The sequence below is a fragment of the Sorex fumeus genome, unplaced genomic scaffold, assembly GCF_029834395.1.
Source record: "Sorex fumeus unplaced genomic scaffold, SorFum_2.1 ptg000044l, whole genome shotgun sequence".
NCBI lineage: Eukaryota > Metazoa > Chordata > Mammalia > Eulipotyphla > Soricidae > Sorex > Sorex fumeus.
Window position 1 is genome coordinate 44704689 of NW_026606101.1, and position 16275 is coordinate 44720963.

General features: G+C 65.3%; 2 protein-coding genes across 2 annotated transcripts; one reads left to right on the forward strand and one right to left on the reverse strand.

Moving 5' to 3' along the window:
• Positions 1–799: 799 nt before the first annotated feature.
• NAT8L (N-acetyltransferase 8 like) lies at positions 800–4598 on the forward strand. The gene is made up of 3 exons (XM_056122106.1): positions 800–1551; positions 2075–2239; positions 3684–4598. The coding sequence occupies exons 1-3, from the start codon at positions 1170–1172 to the stop codon at positions 4049–4051; spliced, it is 915 nt and encodes a 304-aa protein (XP_055978081.1). The 5' UTR covers positions 800–1169; the 3' UTR covers positions 4052–4598.
• A 1633-nt stretch (positions 4599–6231) lies between these two features.
• On the reverse strand, positions 6232–15487 carry POLN (DNA polymerase nu). Its single transcript, XM_056122027.1, has 9 exons — positions 15437–15487; positions 12108–12243; positions 10728–10838; positions 10094–10172; positions 8339–8406; positions 7747–7808; positions 7270–7281; positions 6938–6993; positions 6232–6331 (listed from the first exon to the last, which is right to left on the reverse strand). The coding sequence occupies exons 1-9, from the start codon at positions 15443–15445 to the stop codon at positions 6232–6234; spliced, it is 633 nt and encodes a 210-aa protein (XP_055978002.1). The 5' UTR covers positions 15446–15487.
• Positions 15488–16275: the final 788 nt, after the last annotated feature.

Genomic DNA, 16275 nt, shown 5'->3' on the forward strand with positions numbered 1-16275 from the left:
AGTTTCCTGCCCGCTCTGGGCTTGGGGGCTGGGGGCTCTGCCTTAGCGCCTATCCTGGACGGGGCCGCAGCCCGCGGTCGGGGCGTTGGGCTCAGTCGAGCCCAGCCGGGTCCCGCTCCGCCGCGCGGGTCCTGCCACGGCCAGCGTCCTGGACCCTGCGACGCTGACATTTTCCGCCTCTACTCGGCTCTCGTGGATGGTCGTCGGGATTCCTCCGAGCCCGGCCCCGGGAAACGCGGTTTGGGACTATCTGTGGGCCCCTCCCGCGGGGCCTGGTGCTGGCGCGGTCCCAAGCGGGACCGGACCTCGTGCACTCTGCGGGGCGCAGCCGGGGGGTGGGGGGTGGGGGCGTTCCCAGGCCACCGACCCTCGGCAAGGGTCTCCGGTCCGCCCCGCCTTCGCGCGCTCGGCCGCGGGACGCGCCCTGTCCGGCCGCTGCCCGCCCGCGTCCAGTCGCGTAGCTGCTTCGATCTGGGGGGCCGGACCGCCTTGGCGAGAGCGCCCCCAGCACCTGCACCGAGGCCCCGAAGCGCATGCGCGCCGGCAGGGCGGGGGGCCCGGAGGGTCCGGGGGGCGTCCACACCCCCGGGCCGCCGCAGGGCAACGCACCCTCCTCCGGCCCGAGCGCAGCGCTGCGAGCCCGCGCGGCCTCGCCGGGGTGCGGGCAGGGGGCAGCCGGGCGCCCCCTCCTCGGCGTCCGGGCCGGGCGCGCAGACAAAGGGGCCGGGGCCGGGGCGGCTCGGCGGGCCCCTGGCACCGGCCCCGCGCCCGTGCGCGCCAGGCGGGCGGCCGGCCGGGCGGTGCGGGGCGCGCGGCGGGAGGCGCGGGGCGGCACGGGGAGCCCCGGGGCGCTCCGCCGAGCGCGCCTGGGGCGGGCGCGGGGGCGGCGTCGCTCCCCCCAGCGCGGTCACATGGTGACCCGCGGCAGCCAATGCAGTGGACGCTAGGACCCTGCGGGCCCGGGCGCCCGGCCGCCCCGCGCCGCCGCGTTATAAATACTTGCCCAAAATGCGGCGCAGCTCCCCGCGCGTCCCGCCCGCCGCCGCCCCGCGCCCCTGAGCAGCCGCCGCCGCCGCCGCCGCCGCCGGTCCGAGGGCGCCGCGCCCTTGCCCTGGGCCCGCGCCCTGCCCGCCCGGCCGCGTCCCCGCGCTGCGCCGCCCGCCGGGTGCATGCATTGTGGGCCTCCCGACATGGTCTGCGAGACGAAGATAGTGGCCGCCGACGAGCATGAGGCGCTGCCGGGGGCCAAGAAGGACGCGCTGCTGGTCGCGGCCGGCGCCATGTGGCCCCCGCTGCCCGCCGCGCCCCCGCCCGCGCCCGGCCCGCAGCCCCTCGGCGCGGGCGACGACGCGGGCGCGGGCGCCGCGGGGGCCGCGGGGGGCGCGGGCTCGGCCCGGGAGCGCGGCGTGCACATCCGCGAGTTCCGCGCGGCCGAGCAGGACGCGGCGCGCCGCATCTTCTACGACGGCATCATGGAGCGCATCCCCAACACGGCCTTCCGCGGCCTGCGCCAGCACCCGCGCACGCAGCTGCTCTACGCCCTGCTGGCCGGTCAGTGCCCGCGCCGCAGTCCGGGCTCGCGCGAGCCCGCCGGCCCTCGGGGCGGACGCGGCCGGGCGGGGCGCGGGGCCGGCGCGAGCGGCGGGGGCTCGGCCCGCGCCTCTCTCTGGTCCGCGGGGCGGGGGCGGTCCCGGGCGCCGGTTCTTGAGGGGAGCCCGCCAGCGCCCCGGGGTGCGGGGTGCGGGGCCCGGCCGGCGTACCCGCGGTGCGCGCGGAGCTCGGACCCGGGTGCGCCGCGCCCAAGGTCATGCGCTCGGGGCAGCGGCGGCGGGACCACGCTGGCTGCCGGGGGCCGGGCGCCGGGCCTGACCCCGTGGTGAACAGGGACCCACTTCCCAGGAGCGGCCGGGAAGCACGGCTGAGCTGGACAGCGCCTGGGCGCTTGGGCAGCCCCTCCCGCCGCGGGGGAACCGCGCCCCCCTGGCGCCCCCACCCCCTGGGCGCTGATGGTGGGGCTGAGGACGGGGGAGCGGCAGCGGGGGTCCCGGCGCTCAGGACGCCCCTGTGCCCACAGTACTCTGCTTCGCCCTGACCCGCTCGCTGCTGCTGACGAGCCTGGTGCCGCTGCTGCTGCTGGGCCTGCGCTACTACTACAGCCGCAAGGTGATCCTGGCCTACCTGGACTGCGCGCTGCACACCGACATGGCCGACATCGAGCAGTGCTACATGAAGCCCCCGGGTGAGCCCTCCGCGCGTGGCAGGCCGGGGTCCTGCCTCCAGGGCTGGAGCAGAGGCCGTGGGGGAAGGGGCTGGGGGTGCAGCCATCAGGAACCTGCTCTCCAGCCCCCTTCCCACCTCTGTGCAGGGAGGGGTGGGGCTGTTCAGCACAGGGACCGTAGACCTGGCTTCCCTGCAGACTCTGTCCCTGATCTCGGGGGTATGAGGGACCTTGGGCTGAGCAGACAGGCCAAACCACTGGTTAGTATCTAGCTTGATGAGGGCAAGAAAAAAATAGCTGAGACAACAAGCAGGGGTGAGGAGTTACCTGGTGTAGAGGGAGGGACAGCCGGGTGAGGGAACATCTGGTGCAGGGTTGAGGGGTACCTGGTGCAGGGGCAGGAACAGTGAGCAGGGATGAGGGGATACCTGGTGGAGGGACAGTAGTAGGGGTGAGGGGGTGCCTGGTGGAGGGACAGTGCACAGGGGTGAGGGGGTATTGGGTGCAGGGACAGTGAGTACGGATGAGGGGTACCTGGTGCAAGGACAGTGAGCAGGGGTGAGGGGTACCTGATGCCGGGGAGGGACAGCTAGCTGAGGTGAGGGAGTATGGTGAGCAGGGGTGAGGGGCACCTGATGCAGGGGCACCCTTGGGGCGGCTTCCTCACACCTCACAGCAGCCCAGCAGCCACAGGCACCCAGTCCTCCTGACCGCTGCCCAAGTCGGCACACTGTTTGGGCGTGTGCCGGAGGGCACAAGCGCGGGGGGTGGGGGGGAGCTGGTGGGGAGCAGGCTGGCGTGTGACCCTGTCCCCTGGGTCCCCGGGTGAGGGAGGTACTTGTGCACGGGAAGCAGGAGACCATCAAGGGGGGTGCCTTCCGGGCCGGCCCTATGGCCTGTCTGGGCGGGCAGCAGTGAGTCAGTGGCTGAGGGTCTGGCCCTGGGCGGGTGCAGGGCAGGGTGGGATGATAGGGTGTGGCAACATGGACTGGGGTGTCGGGTCCCATCCCCGCTGTGGCCTCTGCCTCCTGCCTCTGTCCCCCCTCCCTGGATCCTCCTACCCTGCCCCAGGATGTGATTGGGCCAGGCAGCGGGTGGCCACTGGGCTAGCTGCCAGCTAGGGTGAGGGTCACTGTGAGGGGAGGCGGGATGGTGCCCTGACCAGCCTGGGTCTCTCATGTGGATTCTCAAAGTGTCCTCCCCGCCAGGGACTGCCTGTGCCCTGACACTGGGCCACAGGACTCCCTCTGGCCAGCATGGGAGGCCCTGCTCCCTGGCAGCAGCTGGCCCCGAAGCACCCCTTTCCCTAGCCCCTGCTATGCCTGCAGGGGCAGTGGAGTGGTCCTTGGTGGTTAGTCACCAATCACCAGGCTTGTGGGGTGCTGGGACCCCTGCGCAGAGGCCACCTCCTCCTTCATGCCGCCTGAGGCCGGGCCCCTACAGCCGCCACCCCCTGTCCCTGCAGGGTCCTGCTTCTGGGTGGCTGTGCTGGACGGCAACGTGGTGGGCATCGTGGCGGCGCGGGCGCACGAGGCAGACAACACGGTGGAGCTGCTCCGCATGTCGGTGGACTCGCGTTTCCGGGGAAAGGGCATTGCCAAGGCGCTGGGCCGTAAGGTGCTGGAGTTTGCCCTGCTGCACCACTACTCGGCCGTGGTCCTCGGCACCACAGCTGTCAAGGTCGCCGCCCACAAGCTCTACGAGTCTCTGGGCTTCAGACACATGGGCTCGAGTGACCACTACGTGCTGCCCGGCATGACCCTCTCGCTGGCCGAGCGCCTCTTCTTCCAGGTCCGCTACCACCGCTACCGCCTGCAGCTGCGCGAGGAGTGAGCGGCCGCCTGCCCGCCCGCCTGCCCGAGCTGCAGAAGCTCAGCCATGCACCGGGCTGGCGTTTTCCTCTCCAGCACTACGCGGTTCTGGCTGGGTCTCAGCGTGCAGGGCTGCTGTCGCTCATCTGGGACACTTGGGGGCGGGGGGTGGTTTGCAGCCTTGGCTCCCCTGCCCTGCCAGCTGGGGCCTCACCTGGAGAGGGGAAGCTGGGACCCATGCGGCCTGGCCTCCAGCCTGCTGTCGCCAACGGGGAAGGCCCCTCGGTGCCCGCCCCAGCACGGAGCCTGGTCTGGGGGCGGCAGGGCAGCTGTGCGGGCCAGGCTGCTTAGCTCTGTGCATGCCGAGGACCGGCTGGGCTGCAGCATGCCGCATGCCCACAGCCTCCCAGACTCGGCCGGGACTGGCTGCCCTCTGCAGGCACCTGCTGCCCCCCCTCGGCTTGGCTTTGACTTCGTCACCTTTCTTCCCTTTGGCCCCCGCCTGCCTGGTCCTCACCCAGGGGCGGATCCCATAGCAGCCGGTCAGCAGCCAGGGCGCCAGGGGAGCCGGGAGGCCGAGGTGGGCCACCCCCAGCACCTGGGCTGCGTGGCTGCCCTCGAAGCTCATTAGCCCAGGCGGCTGCCACCACGAGCCCGCGGCTTCTCCTCACCTGCGGCCGACCCTTTCCCTAGGTCACTTAGACAGAATAGCGTTCTGCATGCCTTTAACTCTCGGACAGGATGGCGAGGGAGTGTGGCACATGTGTGTGCCCGAGAGCCTGCGCGGTTTCTGGCCCAGTGTGCAGGGTGGGTGGCCGGGTGGGTGGAGAACTTCCGAGCGTGGGATCGGGAGGGGACCCTGATCCATCCCTGGCCCATGGGGGCTCTGGCCACCTTCACCCCTCCTGGCCCTGACACGTAGCCTCCGGGAAGAGGGGCATCTCCATCCACCTGGGCTGCTGGCACCGTGGGGCAAGGGTCTGGGGAGGCACCTGGGTGTGTCCGTGTGCCCTGGGCCCAGCCTGGGGGAGGAGGGGCCAGCACGGTGGCCCCGGAGCTGGCACCCACAGTGGGAGGGGGTGGCCCTTCTTCCAGGGTGCTTCGGGGGTGGGCACCCAGGAGGCAGCGTGTGGAGGCGGCTGGTGGGCCCCTGCCCTGTACAGACCCCCGTGTACATTTCCCTGGTGGCGCCCGGCCCCCTGGCTGGGGTTTTGTAGACTGTACAGAAATCCTATTTTCTTGCAGCTCTCAGATTTTGTTAATCTGGATTATACAGACAGACGTAAAGTGTTTTAGCAAAATGGAAAACAGACCTTTGTGCCTTTTCCTCTTTCTGCTGCTGTGTCATGGCCAGAGCTGGTATGGGGCGTTCGCGACTGAGGTGTGCTGGGAGGCGGTGGGGGGCCGAGTTGGATGGAGGATGACCAGGATGGGTGTGCCTGGGACCCTGGAGTTTGGAGGCAGGGGCTCTCATGCATGAGTCCCCTGCCTCCCCTCGGGGCTGTGTCAGGCGCTAGCGCCCAGCCCTGAGGGCAGGGACATGTGTGTCGCCCTGGCCTCCAGGCTGTGAGCTCGCTGCCCTGCCCTGTGCCCTAAGGTGTCAGTCTCGCCCTCTGAGACACAGATCTCCCCATGGGGCCTACCTGGGCAGCAGCTGGGGCGAGGCTGCCTGACCCCTCTTCCCTGTGTCTTGGCGCTCCTGGTTTGGGGAGTCTGGGGCTTCTGGATGTGGGGTGTCGGTGTAGAGGAGCCGGAACAGACTGGGGGCTGGGCGCTGGGTAGGGGAGTGGGTGGGGAGTCTGTGCTCAGAGCCCCAGGGCCTCGTGTGTGGACAGAATCCTGCCCTGAGGGCCTGAGCTGCTCCTTGGGGCTCTCTGGGTGTTGGCAACCCGGCTACCCTGGGCACTGGAGGGTGGGCTGGCCACGTCCATGCCCAGGACACGCTGCCTCTGCTCAGGCCTGGCCATTGCTGCTCTGTGGGCCTGTGCGTGCTGCACACGCTCTGGGCTGGGGAGGTGCAGCCCTGCAGCCCCATGGCCTGGCCTCCATGAAGGAGAGGCTGTGCCTGAGCACGCGTTCCCTGTCCATCTGCCGGGTGTCAGGGGCCTCTGTCATGTGAGGGAGCAGCCTGGAGGGGTAGCTGTGACAGGTGAGATCAGAGCCTGGCCATGGTCTGAGCATGCCTGCAGGGGACACAGAGTGTTACAGGTGGCAGCTGTAGGGCACGAGGTTGCCCTCCCGAGCTCCTGGGGACAGGGCACTTCCCTCTGCATGGCCGCCAAGCTGCTGTTTTTCAATAAAGCTGCAGGTAACACAAGCCAACTCCCACGTTTTCTTGAGACACCTGCCCAGTGCCCTCTGCCAAGTGTCCTCTGTCTAGTGCCCGCTGCCCAGTGTCCACTGTCCAGTGTTCTCTATGCAGTGACTTCTGCTCAGTGGTCCCTGCCTGGTGCCCAGTGCCCAGGGTTGCTCTGCAGGAGCTGGCACAGATGGGGCCCAGAGCGGCTTTGTTCTGAGGGAACCGAACAGGCCAGCAGAGCCCTCCTGGGGAGGAGGGTATGGGACTTGGGGGCTCAGGCCAGGAAGCAGAGCGAGGATGGGGTGTGGGGACCCTGGAGTCAGCCAGATGCACTGTGTGGGTCTGTTCCCCACAGTGAAACTGGGCCTGAGGGTGCCCCTGAGGGCTTGCTGCTGCTAAAGGGCAGGATGGCCTCCAGAAGGTTCCTTCACATGCCCACAGGGATCACCTATGCCTCATTTTCGCCACTGAGCACAGGCCCTCCCCAAATGTGCCCTCTCACCCCAGACTTAGGGGCCAGGGTATGGTTGGGAGGAGGGTGCCACTGGTCTTTGCTAGGGGTGCAGGGGTGATGTGAGGGGGCTCGAGGCTGAGCTGTCCCCTGTGCACCTTGAGGTGGTGAGGGCCAGCAGCTCCCAGACCACCCAGGTGCCAGCCTGGTGGCTCTGTGGGGACAAGAAGTCCTGCAGCGTGAAGAAGGCAGGACAGGACATGGGCAGCACTCACGGCCTTTACCGGGGGGCCCTGGATGTGCCCGCCTCAGCACCCAGTGCCCCGCTGACCTGTGGGGGTCCCACTTGGCTTTGTGGAGGCCAGTTCCCAGCCCCGTGCCACGGAGGGCTGTGAACCAAGGGGAGAGTGCCCATGGGTGCAGGCGGAGGGTGGTAGGTCTCCTGCAGCAGCGTCAGAGGTCCCCAGGAGCATCCAGCACTCAGGCTGACCTTCAGGGGAACCTGGGGGCAGCAGAGGAGAGTGCAGCCTGGGCCCTGGGGCTGGACTCCAGAGCAGAGACGCCTGCACCTCAGCCACGCCACACTGTAGGCCATGCTCACACAGGCACACACAGAGCATGCTCACGTGCTCACACAGCAGCATGTTCACATGGTGCACACGCTCACACAGGCATGCATGGCAAAGGCACACGTGCAGGCACCCATATTCACACAGCATACATGTTCTCATAAGCGCAAATGTTCACTCGGGTACACAGGCTCACACAGGCACACATGTAGGCACCCATGTTTACACAGGCACACATATGCAGGGAGCAGCACTCCAGACGAGTAGGGCTGCAGGACCTTTCCCACCCCACCTGCTGCATGAGTCACAGGAACCACCCAGGACAGGAAGTCGCAGGGCTTCCCTTACCAGCCCCTAGAGGCCCCGTGCTACTCACTACCCACCAAGGAGCCCCTTACCTGCACCTGCAGCTCCGAGGCCGGCACATTCCACAGTGACTCCACGGAGCGCCTGACAAGAGCTGAGGGTGCCTGCTCAGACCCCCTGCCCAAGCTGCACCCACCCTTTTCTGTAGGGCACTGGGGCTAGCCCACAATGGGGTCCTGGGTAGGGATCCCTGCTGAGGGTGTCACTGTGGACTAGATTTTCACTCTACTCTTTTGGTGGGGGGGGGGAGGGGCACACCAGGTGCTGCACAGGGGTCACTCCTGGCTTTTCTCTCAGCAGTCACTCCTGGCGGTGCTCAGGGGAACACGTCGGATGCCGGGGATCGAACCTGGGTGCGCTGTACTATTGTTCCTGCCCTCACCCCCTTGTTTTGGCAAGTCCCTGAGAGGGTGGAGAGACAAGGCGGGCACAGTGAGTGTCAGGGCCGTCTCCCCAGGACACAGGGCACAGCCCTAGCATACACTAGGAGGCGGCCGTCTGCTGCCCCACGGGCTGGAGCCCCAGAGCCCCACTGTGTTCTGATGGCCCAGCTGTGCCCACCCTGGGGTCCACACGGCAGACTGGGCCTGTGTGCCCTCACGGGACCAGGGTTCGCCGGGTCACCTGCAAACTCGGGCACCTGTGGTTCCTCCATCTTGAACAGCAGCTCATCGTGGATCTGGGCCACCAGCCTGCAATGATGACAGTCACCATGGAACTGGGAGCAAGGGGCAGCCACGAGGCAGGGAACAGCAGCTGGGGCTCAGTGGGGACAGGGGACAGCCTCATGGGCAGGTTCCAGGGTGCGTGTGGGGGGGCCGCAGTGGGGGAGGACACGAGCCATGGCCTTGTACCTTGGAAGTACAGTTGAGCCCCCGATTCTAAGGTCTGTACAGTTGAGCCCCCGATTCTAAGGTCTGGGGAGAGGCCCTGCTGGTCTGGGATCACCCCTATTCTGACCCCCAGCAAGGGCAGGGGGGTCTCCCACAGAATAGGGAAAGGGGAGCATGTCACTGCCTCTGTCGGGTGAAACCAAAGGGGAGCCCCCGGACCCTCCCCAGCCTGGAGAGCGGATGCCCGCTCCATGGACACAGGCTGGGCTGGGGGCAGCCTCAGTCATGTGCAGCCATCCTGCCTGGCAGAGCAGCACTGCCCCCGAACCCACGGCCGGAAAGGGGCCACAGCCGGGAAGGCAACCCTGGTGCTCCGGGACCTTCTTCTTGCAGACACAGAGCTGGCCCCCCATGGGCACGCCCTGGCCATCAGCAGGGGTGGCCAGAGGTGTAGCCCTCCCAGTTGGCCTGTGCCCCACATGCAGCCAGGCCGCGCCGTCTCTCACTGACTCCCAGGCCTCTGCCGGGTCACGGGCCCCCCCAGGAGGCACTGGAAACTTCCAGATTTAGCAGAGGGTTCACACTCCCTGGAATCACCTTGTACAGCCAGCGACTAAGAATAGGAAGGGATCGTTAGTCACCCACACCCCGCTCGGAGCCCTGCACAGTCCACCCCCGGAACTGGGGCGTCGGCATGGGCCACAGACGGGAAACCCTCGTCTTCCTGAGATGCCGTGTGGGTGCTGGCCTGGGGGTCGTGCCAGCAGGGCCCCTCCCACCCCCTTTCCAACCTTATCCCCGCCCAGAGGCACCCTGACCCGCTGCCCTGCAGCCTGGCCTGTTTCCTCCCGCAGGCCCCCATGCTGTGCTTCCTGGGCCCGCCCTGTGTTCTGCTGGACCCAGGGGGCTGGCAGGCATCAGAAGGGGGTGCGACCAGGGTCAGGTGCCCCAAGGGGGCCCGCACCTTCCCTCTGGCCTCCTAAACCATGAATTGCTTCTGCCGGGGCACCTGGTAGTTCACGTGGGCCTCACGCTCTGCCCTGCCCAGGTCTAGCAGGTGCTGGCATGACCTCTGCCCAGGTGACCACCAGGCCTGCCTGCTCCAGCCCTCGGGGAGCTCTGTGGCCCCACATGCAGCCTCCTGTGCAGACTCCCCTATGCCAACAATGGGGGTGTCCAGAGCTCAGTCACTTACCCTGACATCCGGGTGCACCTGGGGGCTCCTGTCCCCCATTGCTGACCTGGGCGGAGCAGGGCAGAGGAGAGCACAGGGGGAGTGTGGGCGCTGACTCTGGGCATGGATAGAAAAGGTGCCACATGGGGTGGCAGGGAGGAACCTCATGTCCCTGTGAGCTGAGGGGTAAACCCACTAGGACCGGGTGGCCAGGGAGGTGCCCCTTGGCTTGTGCCCAGAGTAGGTGGCCTGGGAATCCTGCCAGGTGGTGGCAGCCTGGTGCTCCTGCTGCAGGCCTGGTCCCCTGCTGTGGGGCTGTGCTCCGAGTGGCCATCAGGCCCACAGGCTGCTCCAGGCAGGGCGCACTCTGACCTGGCTGTCAGCGAGTGGGATGAGGCCACAGCAGTGAAGATGCAGATCATGGCCATCTTGCAGAGGTCTGCGGCAGAGCCTGTGGGCACAGAGCAAGGTTGGCAGGAGGACAACGCCCACACGTGGCACCCTTGACTGTGGCCCGAGGCTGGCCCTTTAGTGGGGTGGGGCTGGCTCTAGTGCTGAGGCAGGTCGTGAGGTCCCAGTAGCCGCTGCTGGTGTAAGAGCCAAGTCCAGAGCCCGTTGTTGGCATTTGGCATGACCCGTCCCTGCCCTGAGGCCTTCAAAGCCGCCCGCAGCAGCACTTGGGCAGTGTGGTGAAGGTGGCCCCGGGGGTGCTGGTCATGGCCACAGACACACAGCCTGCATGGGGCACGACAGTGGTGGTGGCTCGGGCACAGCCAGGCAGGGGGATGAAGAGTCGGCCTGGCTGTGGACTGAGAGCCCACCGCATCCTGCAGAGGTCCCGGCTGGAATACTGGACAGCTCATCCTGCACCTGCCGTGGGTGCATCTTCCTCCTCAACCTGGACAACCACTGCCCAGGCTGGAACAGGAAGTGCAGGGACAGTGGGGGGCAGACTCCCTGCTGCAGCTGCCGGAGGCACGGGGGCGGGGGGCGGCACTGGGCCTACCTTGTATCATGAAGTTCACTGCCTGGCACTCGGCCTGTGCCTGGAACTGCACATCCTGAGCCCAGATCTGGGGCAGTGGCCTCCGTCTGCCCATCAGTGTTGCCACATAGCCTGTGTGAAGCAAGAGCAGGATAAGAGGCAGGAGCCACAGCTGCAGGCACCCTGTCCCTGTGGGCAGCATCCTCTGTGGGCAGGGCTTCCCTGGATGAGGTTCTGGGGTCCCAGGCCTCCTTCCCTGTCTGCAGGGCAGGGGCCTGTGTGCAGTACAGCGAGGATGGCTGCCCTTGCTACCCAGGCTGGCTTTTGGGCGTCTGCGTCTGGGGTCTGGTACCTGGGGCAAGCAATGGGCACCGTGTGTGGGCAGGAGGTGGGCACCATGTGTGGGCAGGCGGTGGTCCCCACGCTCTCCTCTCAGGCCCAGACTCCATCTTGAGCACCACAGGCCCCTCACACACCTCTGCTGTGGCTCTCGGGGCGCCTAAGCAGTGCAGGGCCAAGCACTGAGCCATTTGGCCTGCATGGCTGGGCCGAGTACTGCCAAGAGTGTCTCTCAGGCGTCCCCCCCCCGCCCCCCCCCCCCCCCAGCAGCGGGATCCCTGCTGTGCAGTCCCGCCCAAGTCTTTACTCATTTTTTGGTTTCTTAGGCCACACCTGACAGTGCGCAGGGCTTACTTGTGGCTCTGCATGTAGGGATCACTCCTAGTGGGGCTCAGGGGGACACTTTGTGGTGCCAGGGACTGAGTTGGGGTTGAACACATGTACTGGTTCTCCAAGCACTCCCTCTGCTAGAAAGCCTACGTTTACAGAGGACCCCTCTATAGTTCCTCTCTGGAGGGTGGGGGGAGAGACAGAGACAGAAACAAAGAGGGAAGGAGGGAGGAAGGAAGGGAGGAAGAGAGGGAGGGAAGGAGGGAGGGAGGGAGGACTAGGAGGGTGGGAGAAAGGAGGGAGGGAAGGAGGAGGGTGGGAGGGAGGATTCTTTCCCTTCCAAGCACCAGGGCACAGGTTTTGATGAGAGATACTTTTACCAATGTTCATTTCTAACATGCTTGTGTTCTTATTTCGATCCTGAGCTACTGAGACATGCAGTCATTTCTGAGTAGGTAGATGGATGCCCAACCACAGACACAGGAATGGAAATTAGAGCAGCTGTTCCGCGGGACAATTTCTGGTACTGTCACATACCATGTGCTTTCCACAAGGCCCAGCAGTCTCATTCTGGGGGCAGGGTTTTGTCCACCTAGCTTTGTCCAGCTGCTGCCCTCTGACCCAAGGTGGCTTTTGCTGTCTCTACAGAGCCTGGAGCTGCCCTAGCGGGGCCCTGCCACTGGAGAGAGGATGACTAGGGTGGGCTGCAGAGGCTTCGGCAGGGCAGCTCACTGCTCCGCTGACACTGAGTGATGATGGCTTGGGAAAACTCCTTGATTTTTTTTGTATTTCTGTAAAAAACTCTCCAAAAACTGTGCAGCTGCTTCCTGAAGTGGAACTTCCAGGCAGGCAACAAGCTGCTCCTTTCCTACGTGGGCAGAAACAGCCCAGGTCAGGGGCTCACCTCTCCCACCCATGGGCCCACCTGCCAGGGGCCACCAGCTGGGGACCACCGACCAGCTGAGCCTATGGGTGCCTCTGGAGGTGTTGCTGAGTCCACCTTGATTTCTGATGGGTCAGGCTGGTGCTGGCCAACCTAGGAGCTGGGGATGTAGGCAGGGTCGGCCGGCCGGGAATGGGATGGGGAGGGGAAGCCACAGTGCTGAGGGTCCATGCTGGGCAGTGTGTTGGCAGGCCAGCACTCTGGGATGCTGGCTCTGGTGGGGGCCGGTCAGGACAGCAGCTGGGCTTCTGCCCAGAAGGCACCCCTCTGCTGGTGGGCACGCAAACCTGAGTCTGCTCTGCCAGCTGGAGGTTCTGCATGGCTTTGGGGTGGTTGGGGGACAGTGCTGGGGTTGCACCCAGGCCTACCTCCCTGCTGTTTTTCCCAGGAGCAGCCCAGGAGACTGTGTCCTGCTTGGCGCTGTCCTGTCTCTCCCAGGGCAGAGGAATAACTGCGGGGTCTAAGGGACACTTGGCACAGCAGGGCATGTGGGTCCGGGGCTGAGGGCCGCAGTGAACCCCAGAGAGACAAAGCAGACCCAGAATTTCTAGGGGGCAGGACCGGGACGAGCCACGTCACTTCTGTCCTCTGCTGGGGGTCAGCTCAGGGAGGGCCCAACTCACAGGGAAACCCACTGACTGTCAACCCCTCTCTTCAGAAAAAAAGTCACTCCGAACCCCCGGGCACCTGCTTCTTCCGGGAGAGCGAGAAACACCCCCCACCCCAAGGGCCCTTCACTGGGGTCTCAGGGCGTCTTGGAACCACACTCGCAGGCGCTTGCAAGCTTGACCCATGGATCTGTTTCTGACGGTGCCACCTGCTGTCCACTGTCCAGTGGGTGCTCGCTCACTGCCGAGCTTCCTGTCCTGTTGCTTCCTGCACCTCCTCCAGCCCCTTCAGCCTTTCCCGGCCTGCCCTCCCCTCCCCACGGGGCTGCCAGCTGCTGCAGGCTCACACCCATGGCCGAGATTCCTCTGGGGGCTGCACACTCTGATGGCGGTGCCGAGTGCCCGGCAGGCTGGACCCAGGATGGTGCTTGCAGGGGCCACGCTGCCCTGCCCTCTGCTCTGGGGCTCACTTTGGGGATGCCCCTTTCTTTCAGTCTCGGCACTTATATGCCAGACACTGCTGGTGGTGCCAGGGACCGTGGAGCCGCCAGAGACCATCTTCGCACATGCCATGGGGCTAAGGACTGGCCTCGTGGCCAGAGCTTGCAAGGCAGGGCCTGAGAGACACAGACTGGATGGGGTCCCTGGTCTGTGATCCCCGTGGAGCCCCTCGGGGCCTGCTCCCGTGGTCTCGGCCTCTGGCCCTTCCTATCCCCAAGATGACTGCGTCTGCAGCTGTGTGTGACTTCACTCCATTCCTGCAGGGCAGCTGGGGTTCTTTCGAGTGAGTCTGGCTCATGTCCACTTGTCTCTGTGGTGGGCAGCAACCTACAGGGTGGCCCAATGCAGCCCCCCTCATACATAGGGCAGGGCTGTCCAGCAGAGGTCTGGGCCAGCCAGTTCCTCCCTCCAACATCTCTCCCTTTCCCTCCAGATACTCTCTGGGCCAGAGAGAACAGTTCCAGGTGTGTTTAGAGTCCCCTTGACACTTGCCAGGGACCACTCACCTCCACTCCCTGCAGCAGCTCAAGGCACTTTGGACTCTTTCCCGTCCAGGGCTGCTGCAATGGCCGGTCACCCAGAGGGGCAAGGACGCTGTGGCCCCCACACTGACTGAGCCTGATTCTTGGGAAGCAGCCGAGTGAGAGATAGGGCAGGGAGGGTCCCACCAGCCTCCGGGTCTTCCCAGGAGGTGGGTATATCTGTCCCTTCCCTTCAGCTGACCACTGGCCAGGAGCTTTGTCCCAGGCAGACGGTGTTCTGTGTGACTCCAGTGCCCAGAGCAAGAGGCCTGGGCGGCAGCGTTCCCGGCTAACCAGCATCTCTGGGCACACTTACATCTGAGCTCCGACATGGCCTCAAGACTTCCCAGTGCCCCTGGCTGCCTAGAGCAGGCCGAGCTCCACTCCCGAGACCTGCCTGGAAGGTCATGCCTTTGTCTGGGACCCCCAGCACAGCCCGTCCCAGCGCCCGGGGCAGAGCCTGTGAATGGCACCTGACGCAGATGCCTGATGGATGCTCAGACATGGAGAACGGAGGGAGCGAGGCAGGCTGAGAGGGACAGGGGACGCCAGTGCTCAGAGCATGCCTGGAGGAGGAGGAGAAGGAGGAGGAGGAGGAAGAGGTGGTGAGGGCCAGCGTAAGGGGCAGTGAGTGTGACCTGCAGGCTGAGACCCTGGGCACCAGTGGCTCCATGGCTAGTGGGGTCTGCTGAGGTCCTGGAGCCCCCCAAGCATGGCCACCCACCCCGGGTGGCCACCCTTCCCTGCTCCTGTCTGCAGCTGTGCTTCCCATAATCTCTCACTGGTAGGAGCTGCTTCTGTCAGGTCGGAGTGGCTCCCACTGCCCAAGCCGCCTGGCCAGCCTGGATCTCCAAGGACCCCTATGTGCTCCCAGCCCTGACCTTGGCATCACACGAGGGGCGCTCCTTGCCTTGGCGAGGGCCCAGCTCTGACCCACTCCGGAGGGCTAGGCTGTGTAGATGTGCAGGATGCAGCCACCAGGCTGGCCGGTGCCACAGGAGCAGAGGAAACAGGTCGGGTGGGGGACCTGTCACCGTCAAGCTAAAAGCAGCCAAATTACCCTTTGCACCAGCGCCACGGCATGACTCACTGCTTATTTACAGCGTGAGTGCCTTCCTCCCCAGAAAAAAGTCGAGCGAATATTCCAGAAGTTGCCAAAGTGACAGAAGTGGGACTGGCTCTGGGGATGGCGGGAGAGAGGCTCGCCCCCAGCTTGCCTCTCTCTGACACAGGGCAGGGTGGCCTGGCTGGGTGATGCCACATGCTGCTGTTCTTAGAGCACTGGGACTGGACTGTGGTGGCAGATGCCAAAGATGACAGAGCTGAGGGGGCTCAGAAGGGGACCTGGTCCAGGTCACACAGACAGGAGCACAGGGTCAGCCAGGGAGGGGCTGGCGGGCAGAGCCAGGGTTAAGGGGGCCGAAGATCTCTGAGGCACAGGAAGCACCCCACGCGAGCACATGCACACACAGCGGCTCTGGCGCCTACCTGCTCCATATACAGCTGAATACACCACCTTCTTTGTCTGTTCTCGGTCCATGGGCGGAATGTCCTTCCTGTGGAGAGGGACATGTGGTCAGAGCATCCCTGCCTTCCCACCCTCAGACACATCTCTGATGTTGTGTGCCCACTGCCGCCCTAGCTCCTGAGCGGCTTTGTTTTCTCGACGGACACTGTGCCTTTATTTCCATTCACCTTTCTATCACGATTTGCCCTGGAGGGGCTGGAGAGATAGGATGGGGGAGGCACTGGCCTGGTGGGCAGCCCACCCAGGTTCTATTGCCAGCAGTGCACATGGTTCCCTGAGACCGATCAGGAGGATTACTGAGCACTATTGGGCATGACTCAACCCCCCCCACAAAAGTTTTTTACTAATAAAAAGAAAGTTGTAAAGGAAATAGTATATGCTTCCACCTTTTCTGAGCTCCAATTCACCACACCAGGACGAATCGGTATGTTAGCATATTTATACATGCTCTGACAACCATTACCATAGATTCTAGAATATTTTCCTCCTCCCAAAGAAAACCACCCCCTCCCCAGTCACCCACCAGGCCCTGGCAACCTCTGATAGGGCCCTGTGGGTGAGCAGGGAGGGCCACGTGGGGGGCTCTCACTCCGATCCAGAGCATGGCTGGTGGGGCCGTGGCAACCGATGAACAGGGCATGTGTGTTGCCATACCTGGTTGTGCTCAGGGTGGCTCAGGGCTCCTTATGGGTGCTGGGATCAAACCCATTTGGCTGCATGCAAGTGAATGCCCTCCCCGCTGAACTAGGCTCTGGCCCTCTATTTCATTTCTCCTGAGTCCGTGCCAGCAGTGCTGGGG

What these genes read in the sequence shown, in the direction of transcription:
- NAT8L (XM_056122106.1), top strand. Translation starts at nt 1,170, where the DNA reads ATGCATTGTGGGCCTCCCGACATGGTCTGCGAGACGAAGATAGTGGCC. An exon ending in GCTCTACGCCCTGCTGGCCG is followed by an intron (nt 1,552 to 2,074) that starts GTCAGTGCCCGC and finishes CTGTGCCCACAG; the next exon opens with TACTCTGCTTCGCCCTGACC. An exon ending in GTGCTACATGAAGCCCCCGG is followed by an intron (nt 2,240 to 3,683) that starts GTGAGCCCTCCG and finishes CTGTCCCTGCAG; the next exon opens with GGTCCTGCTTCTGGGTGGCT.
- POLN (XM_056122027.1), bottom strand. An exon ending in CACTCAGTGTCAGCGGAGCA is followed by an intron (nt 10,839 to 12,107) that starts GTGAGCTGCCCT and finishes TGCTTCACACAG; the next exon opens with GCTATGTGGCAACACTGATG. An exon ending in TCCCACTCGCTGACAGCCAG is followed by an intron (nt 8,407 to 10,093) that starts GTCAGAGTGCGC and finishes TCATCATTGCAG; the next exon opens with GCTGGTGGCCCAGATCCACG.